This window comes from Oryctolagus cuniculus, chromosome 21, assembly GCF_051225735.1.
Source record: "Oryctolagus cuniculus isolate XC-2025 breed Fujian yellow rabbit chromosome 21, ASM5122573v1, whole genome shotgun sequence".
In the NCBI taxonomy this organism is placed as follows: Eukaryota; Metazoa; Chordata; class Mammalia; order Lagomorpha; family Leporidae; genus Oryctolagus; species Oryctolagus cuniculus.
The window spans coordinates 35,611,661-35,623,715 of NC_142887.1; the positions used below are offsets into that span (position 1 = coordinate 35,611,661).

A 12,055-nucleotide genomic window follows, 5' to 3' on the forward strand; every position below is an offset into this window, starting at 1 on the left:
GGGTGACCAGAGAGGAAGCGCAAGACCCTGGGCAGGGTGCCACCCCTGACACTGCCGAGTGGGGCTTGCAGGTCCACAGGGTGGAGAGGGCACAGGTGAAAGGTCTCAGCCCTGGGGGTCAGGGTCACTGGTATCAGACGCCCTAGGGTGCTGCCGAGAAGGACACTGGGAGAGCGGCTGCGTGAGGGCGCCGGTCAGGGTTGGAGTGGGCCGCCCTTTGCCGTGGCAAGGGAGAGGCACGGAGCTGGCCAGCTTGGAGGCGCTAGGGACAGGCAGTTCCAGGGAAGATGCTCGCAGGGCCTGGCAGGTGGACTCCGACACCGGTCCCTGCCTCGCCCACAAGGCCTCCCGCTACGTCATGCCTGTGCCCGGGCAAGGCTCCCTGGCCCCCTAATGCTGGATGGAGACCCCTCCCCCACGCCGCAGAGGGGGCGGTTGCCTGAGTCCTAGAGAAAAAGACTCCTCACTGGGCACTTTGGATGCTTTGTATACACTTTGTGGTTTATTTGGTGATCGGCAGTCAGCGTCTCCGCGACTGAGTGGAAGAAAGCTAACAGAACGTAATCAAAATAGTGTTTTAATTGACGAATTTTACTTGTTCCATGCACCTGTGCCTTCTTCCGCTCCTATCTGCCTCCTTGGTGTACTGGAGTGCACACTGCGCGCCACACACCCCCGCCGCCGCCCCCGGGCCCTCTCGCCACCGTTAGGTGCTGGCTTTCCCCACCTCGGCTCCGGAGATGTGATGGTCTTTCACCCTGGAGGTCTCGGCCAGCCTTTCCTCCACCTTGTCCTCCTTCTCTGGCATCACCAGCAGCCGGTGCTGGGTTTTGGCGCCCAGCTTGTGCTCGGGCCTGGAGGCTTGGCGGGCATCCAGTTTGCACTCGGCCCGAAACTTGCCCTCCCCCTCCCTCTTGAAGGAGGCAGAGGACATGGCCTTGGGCTTGGGCGGCTGCAGCCACGAGTGGCTGAGGATCTCGTCGATGTGCAGGCGCCGGTTGACGTCGGGCTGCAGGATGCGGTAAATGAGGTCCTTGCACTCCCCGGTCAGGTTCTTGGAGCGCGGGAAGTCCACGCGGTGCTCCTTCTGGATGCGCAGCATCTTCTTGATGTCGGAGTCGTCGTAGGGCATGGAGCCGCACACCATGATATAGAGGATGACGCCCAGGCTCCAGATGTCGTAGACCTTGGGCTGGTAGGGGATGCCCTGCAGCACCTCGGGGGCTGCGTACGCCGCCGACCCGCAGAAGGTCTTGCTGAGGATGATGCGCCCGCTGCCGTCCCGCAGGCAGCGCTTGGAGAAGCCGAAGTCGGACAGCTTGATGTTGAAGTCCTTGTCGAGGAGGAGGTTCTCGCACTTGAGGTCCCGGTGGACGACGTCCAGGTCGTGGCAGTACTTGACGGCCGAGGAGAGCTGGCGGAACATCTTGCGCGCCACGTCCTCGTGCAGGGCCCCCCGGCACTTGATGAACTCGAGGAGGTCGCCCTGGACCCCGAGCTCCATGACGATGTAGATGCGGCCGTCCGACGTCTCGAAGATCTCGTAGGTCTTGATGATGGAGCGGTGGTTGACGGTCGCCAGGATGTCCATCTCCCGAGGAAGGAACCTCTCCACGAAGTCAGTGGGCGTCTTCTTGCGGTCGATGATCTTGACCGCCACGTTGAACTTGAGGCGCTCGGAGTAGGCAGACTTGACTTTGGCGTAGGAGCCCTTGCCCAGATTGATGCCCACGATGTAACCCTTCTTCCTTAGGACCGCGGCATCGTCCATGGTGCCCGGAGCGGCTGGCGCCGCTGCCCCTCTACATCCCCTCCCCGCCTGGGCCAGCGGGCATTGTCCTCGTTCGCGCTGCAGGGAGTCGTCTGGCTGGGCTGGGCCTGGACTCGGAGGGGTGGAACGCTCGGCATTGTCTCCAGGTGACTTCAGCGAATGAAGTCACAAAGCCAGGCTGCCTGGAGTGGGGACTGGGGCTTGAGGGGAACGGGGCCCCTGGAACCCTGGAGGCCAGGCCAGCCCAGCAGCAGTGCCTGCTCCCCGCCCGCTTCCCGCCCGGTGGAAGGAAGCCGGCACCCTGGACTGTGGTAACCTCCCTGCTTCTTCTTCCTTGCCATGGCTCCCCATCCGCGAATCGGGCCCCCAGGGGGCGGCATCTCAGGGCCAGCCACGGTGCCAGTCCTGAGCCCGTGTCCCTCTTCTGGCAGTGAAGGCCGACCCTGCATTATTCCTTATCCTGCTAGGTTTGATTTCCTGCAGCCCCTCTGCAGTATGGACACCCTCGGGGCCGGTGTCCTTGGAATCTCATGGTGCCTGCTGGGAGGGGAAGGTGTGCCCTGGTCCAGCCTGATGGATGGACAGAGGCTCTTAGCCCGGTGGACAAGAGTAGCGCAGTGTTGGGGGGTGGGCAGGAGCTGGTGGGAGGTCTCGGGCAGAGAGCTAGGGAGATGGACAGGACTCTGTGGGGGAGGGGGAGAGATGCAGCGGGTGGGCCTCTGGGGTCAGAGAGGAAAGTGGAGAAAAGGCCCCAAGTCAGGTGCACGTGCCAGTGAATGTGCAGGTCTTGGGTGTTGATGGGGCCCGAGGGCTGGCCGCCTCCAGAGCATCAGCCAGGTGAGCAGCCAAAACGCCTGTGTGAGACGGGGCCCAGGGGCCTGAATCCTGTCCGTTTGGCCCTCTGAGGGGCCTGGGCAGGGACTGCCCAGCCTTGCACGTCATTTGCATCTCTCAGAGCACCTTTTGCACCTGGAAATGGGAACATTCTCTTTCTGGATTGTGCATGTGTGTGCGTGTGCATGCTTGCACATGCACGTGTGTGCATGTGTAGTGTGTGTGTCTATTTTCCTTTGGAAATGTGGCACTCTGTGTGTGTCCCCTTAGCCCTTTGGAAGTGCTGGTGTCTATGGTCCATCACAGACCATCTGTGCCCATGGCAGCTGGGCAGGAGGTTTAGGAACAGAGAGAAGACCCATGGCATGTGGTGTTGGGGTGGGGGTAGTTATAGGAGGTTTCAAAGCAAAAGTGATGTTGGTGCTGTGTGCACGGGATCAGCAGGGCCCTACTAGGTCGATGGGGCTTGGGAGAGGGGAGGGCAGTGAGCCATCTGACCTCTTGGCCAGAGGCCTGGCCCTGTGGACACACCTGCAGCATGCAGGGTGCACCCTGTGTCTGGTGGCTGCAACGGAGGATTTCGGGAGCCGGACAGCAGACTGGCGGTGAGGCTGAGAGGAGACTGTGGGTGGGCCGAGGTGGGCGTGGCCCCTCAGGGACCACCTTCCAGCAGCATACTCTGGTTGACAGCTTCCGCTTGATGCTTCTCTTCCTCCTGGGGCTCTTTGCAGCAGGGACGGCCAGCACTTCACTCCTTTGTGTCCCTGAAGGTTGCTGGCCAGGACTCGGGAGCAGGACCAGCTGGTGTCCCTGATGGCCCCACTTTGGCTGGCTTGGCCAACTCATTCCTCTGGTTTTGTTTCTGGATTCTGCTGCTTCACACCACGCCCTCACCCACCTGGGTGGGACCGTGTGGCCTCTCTGGCTGACCCACTGGAGGAGGCAGGTGTCAGCATCGCACCTGCAGAACCGCTGGAGTATGGGAGCCAATGGCTTCTTCCAGGATGTGCAGGCAGGGCCTGAGGCTCCTGGCGTGCGCATAGGAGGGATTTAGGCTGGACCTGGGACCCTCTGTGGTTACTCCTGGTGCTTCTGTCTTGTGGGACAGGGCCTGCACCTTCTGGGAATCCACTTTGATGTTCCCTTTCCTCTGTAAACGTGGGCTTCTGCCTCCCCAGTCAGCCCACAGATGTTGGAGGAGCACTGCTGACCTGGAGACAGCTGTGCTGTGCGACACAGGATCCTGGAGCTGTGAGGAGCAGGCAGAGCGCCGGGGCTGTGGGGAGCAGGGGAAGCTGAGGAGCCAGCCAGGTAGAGGGGTATGGGGTGGTTATGGCTGTGATGGCCTGAGGCGGTGCAGGGTGCACGGACAGGCCACGGGGCCCCTACTAGTCCTGGTCCTGCTGCCTTTGAGGATCACTGGAGGTGCCTGAGTGAGGGCTGGGCAAGCTGCAGGAGTCACCTGGCACCTCCTGTGCGCACGCCAGGAGCCTCGGGCCCTGCCTGCACATGCTGGAAGAAGCCATTGGCTCCCATACTCCAGCGGTTCTGCAGGTGCGATGCTGACACCTGCCTCCTCCAGGGGGTCAGCCAAGGCCACACGGTCCCACCCAGGTGGGTGAGGGCGTGGTGTGAAGCAGCAGAATCCAGAAACAAAACCAGAGGAATGAGTTGGCCAAGCCAGCCAAAGTGGGGCCATCAGGGACGCCAGCTGGTCCTGCTCCTGCAGCCATCTGGGGAGGAGCAGGCTTCGGGTCTGCTGCTCCATGCGCTGTGGTTTCAGGCAGGCCTTGCACCTTTCTCTGAGCTGCTGCCCACACCCCTGAGGCACGCAGCAGCTTCTGTGGCCTCACCTGCCTTGCACAGCCTCCTGCTTCCTGGCTGGGCCACGCGAGCCACACCCAGGCCCGTTTGCCCTCTGCTGCCCCAAGGACCAGAGTAGGTTGTGCAGGATGAGGGGAGCCCCCCTCCCCAACAGAAATGGCTGTGTGCTCTGGAATCCTGCCCCACTGGGGTTTCTCCTCACAGGAGAGAGGAGCTGGGGCACTCATGGGCCTCTGAGACAGGTGGGGTCTGTAGGGGTGAGACCATGCATTTATTTTTATTTATTTTTTTTAAAGTACTTTAGGGACTGGCATTGTGGTACAGGGGGTTAAGCTACCTCCTGCAATGCCAGCATCTCATATAAGCGCTGGTTCAGTCTTGGCTGCTCCACTTTTTTTTTTTATTATTATTTTTATTTATTTGAAAGAGTTACAGAGAAGGCCGGCGCCGTGGCTCAATAGGCTAATCCTCCACCTTGCGGCGCCGGCACACCGGGTTCTAGTCCCGGTCGGGGCGCCGGATTCTGTCCCGGTTGCCCCTCTTCCAGGCCAGCTCTCTGCTATGGCCAGGGAGTGCAGTGGAGGATGGCCCAGGTGCTTGGGCCCTGCACCCCATGGGAGACCAGGAAAAGCACCTGGATCCTGGCTCCTGCCATCGGATCAGCGCGGTGCGCCGGCTGCAGCGGCGGCCATTGGAGGGTGAACCAACGGCAAAGGAAGACCTTTCTCTCTCTGTCTCTCTCTCACTGTCCACTCTGCCTGTCAAAAAAAAAAAAAAAAAAAAAAAAAAAAAAAAAAAAAAAAAAAAAAGAGTTACAGAGAGAGGTAGAGACAGAGAAGAGGTCTTCCATCCACTGGTTCACTTCCCAAATGGCTGCAGTGGCTGGAACTGAGCCAATCTGAAGTCAGAAGCCAGGATCTTGTTCCAGGTCTCCCACATGGGTGCAGAGGTCCAAGGACTTGAGCCATCTACTGGCTTCCCAGGCCACAGCAGAGAGCTGGGTTGGAAGAGGAATAGCTGGGACTAGAACCGGTGCCCATATGGGATGCTGGTGCCTCAGGCTAGGGCTTTAACCCACGCACCACAGTGCCGGCCCTGGCTGCTCCACTTCTGATCTAACTCCCTGCTAGTGTGCTGGCCCGAGTGCTTGGGCCCCTGCCACCCACATGGGAGACCCAGCTGGAGTTGCACGATTCTGGCTTCAGTCTGGCCCAGCCCTAGCTATTGTGGCCATTTGGGAGTGAATCAGAGGATGGAAGATCTCTCTCTCTCTCACTCTGCCTTTCAAATAAATCAACCAATCTTACAGAAATAATAAATAGCAGTCTACTTTAAAAAATTATTTATTTGAAAGGGAGTGACAGGGGAGAGAGAATAAAAAGAGGAGAGAGGAGAGAGAGAGATGATTCAAGCTGGGTCACTCCCCAACAGCGTGCAACAGCCAGCTGAGTCGGGCAGAATCCAAGAGCTAGGAATTCCGTCCAAGTCTCCCAGGTGGGTGGGTGGCAGGACCCAAGTTCTTGGCCCATCAGGCACTGCCTTCCCAGGTGCATTAGCAGGGAACTGGATCGAGGGCACAGTGGCTGGAACTGGAACTGACACTTCAATATGGGATGTAGGCCCTCAGTACCACAATACCCACCTCGTGGTTTTGTTTTTAGTTATTTATCAGGGCTGGCATCGTGGTGGAGCTGGTTAAGCCACCACTTGTAATGCCAGCATCCCCTGTTGGAGTACTGGTTGGAGTCCAGAGTTCCAGCTGCTCCACTTCCAATCCAGCTTCCTGCTAATGTGCCTGGGAAGGCAGTGCCTGATGGGCCAAGAACTTGGGCCCTTGCTACCCATGTGAGAGACCAGGATGGAGCTGTCTGGCTCCTGGCTTTAGGCTGGCTCAAGACCTGACTATTGTGGCCATTTGGGGAGTGAATCAGTAGATGGAAGGTCTCTTTGTCTCTCGCTCAGTCTCGTTCTGCCTTCCAAATAAATACTTGTGGATTATTATTTGAAAGGCAGAGAAGTGCTGGCAGACAGAGATATCTTATCAGCTGGTTCATTCCCCAAATGCTCACAGAGTTAGGGCTGGACCAGGTCAAAACTGGGAGCCCAGGACTCAATCCAGGTCTCCCAGGTGGGTGGCAAGGATGCATACTTGAACCATCACCTGCTACCTCCAAGGGCGTTCATTAGAAGGAATTTGGACTCAGGATCAGAGCCGGGGCTGCAACCCGGCACTCAGACAGGGATGCAGACATTGCAAGAGACTTCTTAACTACTGTGCTGAACGCCTGACCTGAATCCACAGGTTTCCCGATCATGGCACTTGTGTGAGAAGCCGGGCAGTGGGGTCCTTCCCTTGCCAATGGGAGCCAGGCTGGGTCTAGGAGGGGGCCTCCGGCCACTCTGGGAGGTGATGAGTCAGAGGCAGAGCCCCTGGCCCACGTGGTCAGGAGGTTGTGGGGACAGGGAGGAGGTGAGCCAGATATGGGGAGGGTGAGGACTGCCTGGCACACAAGCACAGGTAAAGCATGCAGCACCCGGCCAGTGGGAGGCGCCAGATGCAGGCCATGCCTGTCATAGACACCCATGGCCACCTTTCCCTTTCCTAGGCATGCATGGTAAGGATGCTGCACCTGTCCTACCTGCCATTGTCAGCTCCTTAGCTCTGGCAGGGGTGACGCCCTTGGGGACAGAGGGGAAGTGACATGTGGTCCAAAGGCCACACAGGCCTGTGGGAAATGCTCCCTCAGGCTGGAGCAGGGCCGGGCTGACCCACTGAGTGCCCAGCTTCTGCCCACTGTAGTCCTCTCCTCCTCCTCCCCCCACTCCTGCTGACCTCCACCAGTAGCCTTGTGGGGCTGGAGGCCCTGGAGCAATGAGGGCAGGTCTGCCTGGTCCCTGAGTCCCAACTACAGGCAGTGTCTGCTCTCACCTGACCCTCCCCCCAACAGCCATCCTGGCCCTTCTCTGCCCCGCCGTCTCCTTGTCCCCTCTGCAGCCCAGCCCCACCTCTGTGGGGTGCCCTCTGGAAGCAGCATCTTTCCCAATGAGCTCAACACTGCCCGCCGCCACTCCAGCTATTCCCCCACCCCTGGGCTCTGCCTCCCCCAGGGGCCTGAAGTCCCAGCCATGGGATGTTATCTCTCCAAAGTGATCAAGGAGCCACAGCCCAAGGCCCTGGAGTGAAGTCAGCTCAGGGCAAAGACATTCACCAGGGATCTGCACTAATATAGCGATTTATTGCTTCTTTAGCCATGTGGGTTTACACCAAGTTCAAAAGGGAGGGAGAAGACTCTGACGAAAATAGCGGCTCGTGGCGGGGCTGTCTTCCTTCTCCGGCTCACGCCTTCTCTGGAGCTCAGGCTGTGAGCTCGGCTTCATTCCCTGCTGGCCCCCTGGGCTGCGGGAGGCTCACTAGGTGTGCGTCTCTGGTGGCTGCGGAGGGGGCGGCGCTTCCTCTGGGTCCCTGGCCGGCTGCTCGCTGGTGAAGCCCTGCAGCTCCGACTGCCTGGGCACTTGCGCCACGTCCTCCTCGGGTTTCGCATCCGGCCGGGCCTCGGCCCGCGACTCCTCCCTAGGCTCCAGCTGCGTGGCCGACTTCTTGTCAGAGGTGGGATCAGGGATCCACAGAGGATCAGAGCCCCGGGAGCTCTCCCCTTCCTTGTTGATGGCTGCAGAGGACATCCCCCGAGCCTTGGGCTGCACCCAGCAGTGGCTGAGGATCTCGTCAATGTGCAGGCGCCGGTTGACGTCGGGCTGCAGCATGCGGTAGATGAGGTCCTTGCACTCCCCTGTCAGGTGCTTGGAGCGCGGGAAGTTGACGCGGTGCTCCTTCTGGATGCGCAGCATCTTCTTGATGTTGGAGTCGTCGTAGGGCATGGAACCGCACACCATGATATAGAGGATGACGCCCAGGCTCCAGATGTCGTAGACCTTGGGCTGGTAGGGGATGCCCTGCAGCACCTCGGGGGCTGCGTACGCCGCCGACCCGCAGAAGGTCTTGCTGAGGATGATGCGCCCGCTGTCGTCCCGCAGGCAGCGCTTGGAGAAGCCGAAGTCAGACAGCTTGATGTTGAAGTCCTTGTCGAGGAGGAGGTTCTCGCACTTGAGGTCCCGGTGGACGACGTCCAGGTCGTGGCAGTACTTGATGGCCGAGGAGAGCTGGTGGAACTTCTTGCGAGCGTCGTCCTCGTGCAGGGCCCCCCGGGTTTTGATGAACTCGAGGAGGTCGCCCTGGACCCCGAGCTCCATGACGATGTAGACCTTGCCGTCCGACGTCTCGAAGATCTCGTAGGTCTTGACGATGGAGCGGTGGTTCAGCATGGCCAGAATCTCGATTTCCCGGGGTAGGAATTTCTCCAGAAAGTCCGTGGGGGCTTTCTTGCGGTCGATGATCTTGACCGCCACGTTGAACTTGAGGCGCTCGGAGTAGGCAGACTTGACTTTGGCGTAGGAGCCCTCTCCCAAATTTATCCCCATGATGTAGCCTCTCCTCTTAAGGACAGCAGCGTCATCCATGGTGCCGGGAGCTCCCAGTGCCTCTGAGGCTGCCCTCTACATCCCTGCGGGACATGGGCCAGCAGCGTCCTCATTGAAACTGTGGACCCAGAGTCCTCTGGGCTGGCCGGGCCTGCTGTCCTTGCCTCCCAAGAGGCAAGACTCCGGGATGGAACATTCAGCCGCCGTCTCCCAGGTGACTTCAGTGGATGAAGTCACAAAGGAGCAGCGCCGTAGGGGAATGAGGCTCTGGCTTTGGCCGCTGGACCTGGGTCCAGGCCCTGCCAGGGTCAGGCCCCGTGAGAAGGAGCAGATGGAAGATCCAGAGCGTGGACAGTGTGGCCTGGAGCCCGGCTGGGGCCTCAGGTAGGAGGAGGAGGCGGTGGGGGTGGGGGGAAGGCTGCTGGGAAGTGCCCATGCTTCCAAACCAGGAAGGGGGGACTGCTTGAGAGGGAGGGTGGTGGGGCCTGGTAGGTGCAAACTAGGGCATCTCAGGAGTCATAGGGTGGTCTATGGGTCAGGGGCCCCCACAGGGAGTGGAATACACTTATTCCACACTCGATGTGCAATAATTGGAGGAGGATTTAATCAAGGGACATGCTTCAAAGGCGGGGCAGTCCGTAAGGAGCCCCAAGGGTAGAGCAGGTGCCCTATGGTAGTAACAGCTTCCTGGCCTGCATGGAGGAGGGACGGAATAGTCACTGGGACCTGGGAATAGTCCAGAGAGGGCTACACCGAGAGCACTGGCCCTCAGAGGAGGGAGGGAAAGAACCAGGCTGCAGCCTGCAGGGACGCCTGGCAGAGCAGAGCAGGGGAGGGGCTGGGGTGCAGAGGGGCCGGACTCCTGGCTTAGCGGTGGCTGCAGTTTTGGAAGCCAGGACTCTGCCCATCTGCTACATGGTTCTGCTGGAACCTCTCTCTTTCTCTCTCTCTCTCTGTGTTTTAAAGATTATTTATTTGAAAGGCAGAGTTACAGAGAGGCAGAGCGAGCGAACGAGAGAGCTTTCATCTGCTGGTTCACTCCCCAACCGCTGAAGCTGGGCTGATCCAAAGCCAGGAGCCAGGAGCTTCTTCCAGGTCTCCCACGCAGGTGCAGGAGCTCCAGCACTTGGGCCATCTTCTACTGCTTTCCCTGGCCATAGCAGGGAGCTGGATCGGAAGTGGAGCAGCCAGGACTCGAACCGGGCATCCACGTGGGATGCCGGCACTGCAGGTGACGCCTTTACCCGCTACACCACAGCATTGGACCCACTGTGCAGTCCTCTTTCCTCACCCAACCTTTGCTGGCCTGCCTCTCTTCCAGTGGCTGTGTGGACAGATGATCGCCAGGAATGCTCTTGGCTGTGAGTCCTCTCCCGGGATCCCACCCAGCCCCTCCCTTGGCTGTCTGGACTCCCAGAGTGGGTCTGGGAGGGTGGTGGTGACGGGGTGGGAATCCTGCTCTGAGCACTGGCAGCTGCTCCTGGGGAAAGGGGTCATTGTTTCTCCTGGCCCATGTCCTGCACCTGCTCCGGGCCACACCCTTAAGGGAAGTAGGAGCCGGAAGGGCTGGCCCAGAGGGAGTGAGTGGCCCTGCACCGCGTGCCTGCAAGAGTCACAGGCTGGACTCCCGGTACCCTCAGGACACTCAGCAGTAAGTGGGCGGGGCTGGCTCTTCCCTCTCTGCACCCCATCTTCATCGTCTCGCCAGGCTTGGACAGCTTCCCCTGAACAGCTTGCTTTCCCTTCCTGCTGCGGACAAACCATCTGCTGTCTCCACTCGCTGGCTGGTCAGAAGACAGGTGCGCCCGCAGGCAGCACCTGGAGCCTTGTTCCCAGAGCCTCGGCGGCCCCAGCACGTTTTGTTCCACGCTGCCCATGCGGCTTCCCCTCGGCCTGCAGCAAGAGCTGGCCGGCTCCCCGTGCTGCCCTCCCCTAGGTCGCTCCCTCATCCGTTGAAACACCTGCAGTTGCGTGCGTCCCTGGAGCCACACCTGCCTGCTCCTTCCACGGCTTCCCAAACCGCCTCCGAGCCTCCAAGACCTAGTTTTCCCCCTTTCTCCTTCCACAGCGGTTCGGCCATCAAGGATCACTTTAGGGCGCACCTTTGCGCCGCTGACCAGACCTGGGACTGCAGGTGGGAAGACTCTTCAAGTCCTGGGGGGGTCTCGCTTTGCCCCCTCCCCTCTCCCACTGCACCCCGCCCCCAAGCCCACTCCCTTCCCGCGTCTGACATTGGGGTTCCCGCGGCCCTTGCCCCGCCCCGGCGCCCAGGGATCCTAGGTCCTCTGGAGGCCCTGCCAGTCAGGCTCCGCCCCAGGTCCCACCTCTCTGCTTAGCCAATGCGCGCCTCAGTCCTTGTATTCCCGCCCACCTCCCCTCTCAGTGCCCGCCCTCTGTCGTCCCGACTCCAGGCCTCGCCCCTTTCGGGCCTTGCCGCGGAGGCTCCGCCCCCGCCCCGCGGATGGTCCATACGTAGCCGGGAGCGCACGAGCCCCGCCTCCCGGCTCGGCGCTCATTGGCCCGCGCCGGCGTCGCGGGCGGGAAGGCGGGGCGGTGCGGGGCCGAGCAGGACGGCCGCCATCTTGCGCGGCGCCGGAGTCGGAGCCCGAGGCTGCGGCCGAGAGTGCGCGCGAGGCCGCAATCGCCCTGCCCCCGCCGGAACCCTCTGCCCATCGCTTCTCCACGCCCGGCCCCGACCCGGCCCCCGGCCCCCCGGCCCCCAGCCCGGCCCGGTCCGGCCTCCCCGCGGGGTCACGCGGCCGCCCCGGGGACGATGAACGGAGGATAAATGGTGCCCAAGGCAGACAGCGGCGCCTTCCTGCTGCTCTTCCTACTCGTGCTCACCGTCACTGAGCCGCTGCGGCCAGGTGTGCGGCGAGGGGGGGTGCGGGGGCGCGGCAGGGGGCGGGGCCGGGGCGGGGGCGGTGACCAGGGCTGGGGGCGACCCCGGACCTCCTTCCACCCGCGGCGACCTCCGAGGGGAGCGTCCGCACCCGGGGAGAGCGGCGTGAGGTCCCGGGCCCCGCAGTCGGGGCTGAGCCGCTCGCCGAGGACGCGGGTTTTCGCGGGCACCCGGCGGGCCGTGGCCTGGGGCCAGCCCCCTCGGCGCGGGACAGCGCGGCCCAGCGCGCTGGAGGAGCCCTCCACTCA

At 61.3% G+C, this 12,055-nt stretch overlaps 3 protein-coding genes across 4 annotated transcripts in view; 1 reads left to right on the forward strand and 2 right to left on the reverse strand.

The window, feature by feature from the left end:
• Window positions 1-561: 561 nt before the first annotated feature.
• On the reverse strand, window positions 562-1,912 carry TSSK2 (testis specific serine kinase 2). Its single transcript, XM_002722587.6, has one exon. It carries the CDS (start codon window positions 1,769-1,771, stop codon window positions 707-709), a length of 1,065 nt encoding a protein of 354 aa, XP_002722633.1. The 5' UTR covers window positions 1,772-1,912; the 3' UTR covers window positions 562-706.
• A 3,327-nt stretch (window positions 1,913-5,239) lies between these two features.
• TSSK1B (testis specific serine kinase 1B) lies at window positions 5,240-10,555 on the reverse strand. Its single transcript, XM_089323606.1, has one exon. The coding sequence runs from the start codon at window positions 8,942-8,944 to the stop codon at window positions 7,841-7,843; it is 1,104 nt and encodes a 367-aa protein (XP_089179732.1). The 5' UTR covers window positions 8,945-10,555; the 3' UTR covers window positions 5,240-7,840.
• Window positions 10,556-11,441: 886 nt separating this feature from the next.
• The window catches only part of DGCR2 (DiGeorge syndrome critical region gene 2), an 83,223-nt gene continuing 82,609 nt past the window's right edge, over window positions 11,442-12,055 (forward strand). The window contains exon 1 of one of the 2 annotated variants that reach the window (XM_051837255.3): window positions 11,442-11,772. In XM_051837255.3, coding sequence (XP_051693215.1) covers window positions 11,694-11,772 — 79 coding nt within the window. In that variant the 5' untranslated portion in view covers window positions 11,442-11,693. The remainder of the gene's footprint in view (window positions 11,773-12,055) is intronic. The other variant, XM_051837252.3, reaches the window with a different exon arrangement.

What these genes read in the sequence shown, in the direction of transcription:
- TSSK2 (XM_002722587.6), bottom strand. Translation starts at nt 1,771, where the DNA reads ATGGACGATGCCGCGGTCCTAAGGAAGAAGGGTTACATCGTGGGCATC.
- TSSK1B (XM_089323606.1), bottom strand. Translation starts at nt 8,944, where the DNA reads ATGGATGACGCTGCTGTCCTTAAGAGGAGAGGCTACATCATGGGGATA.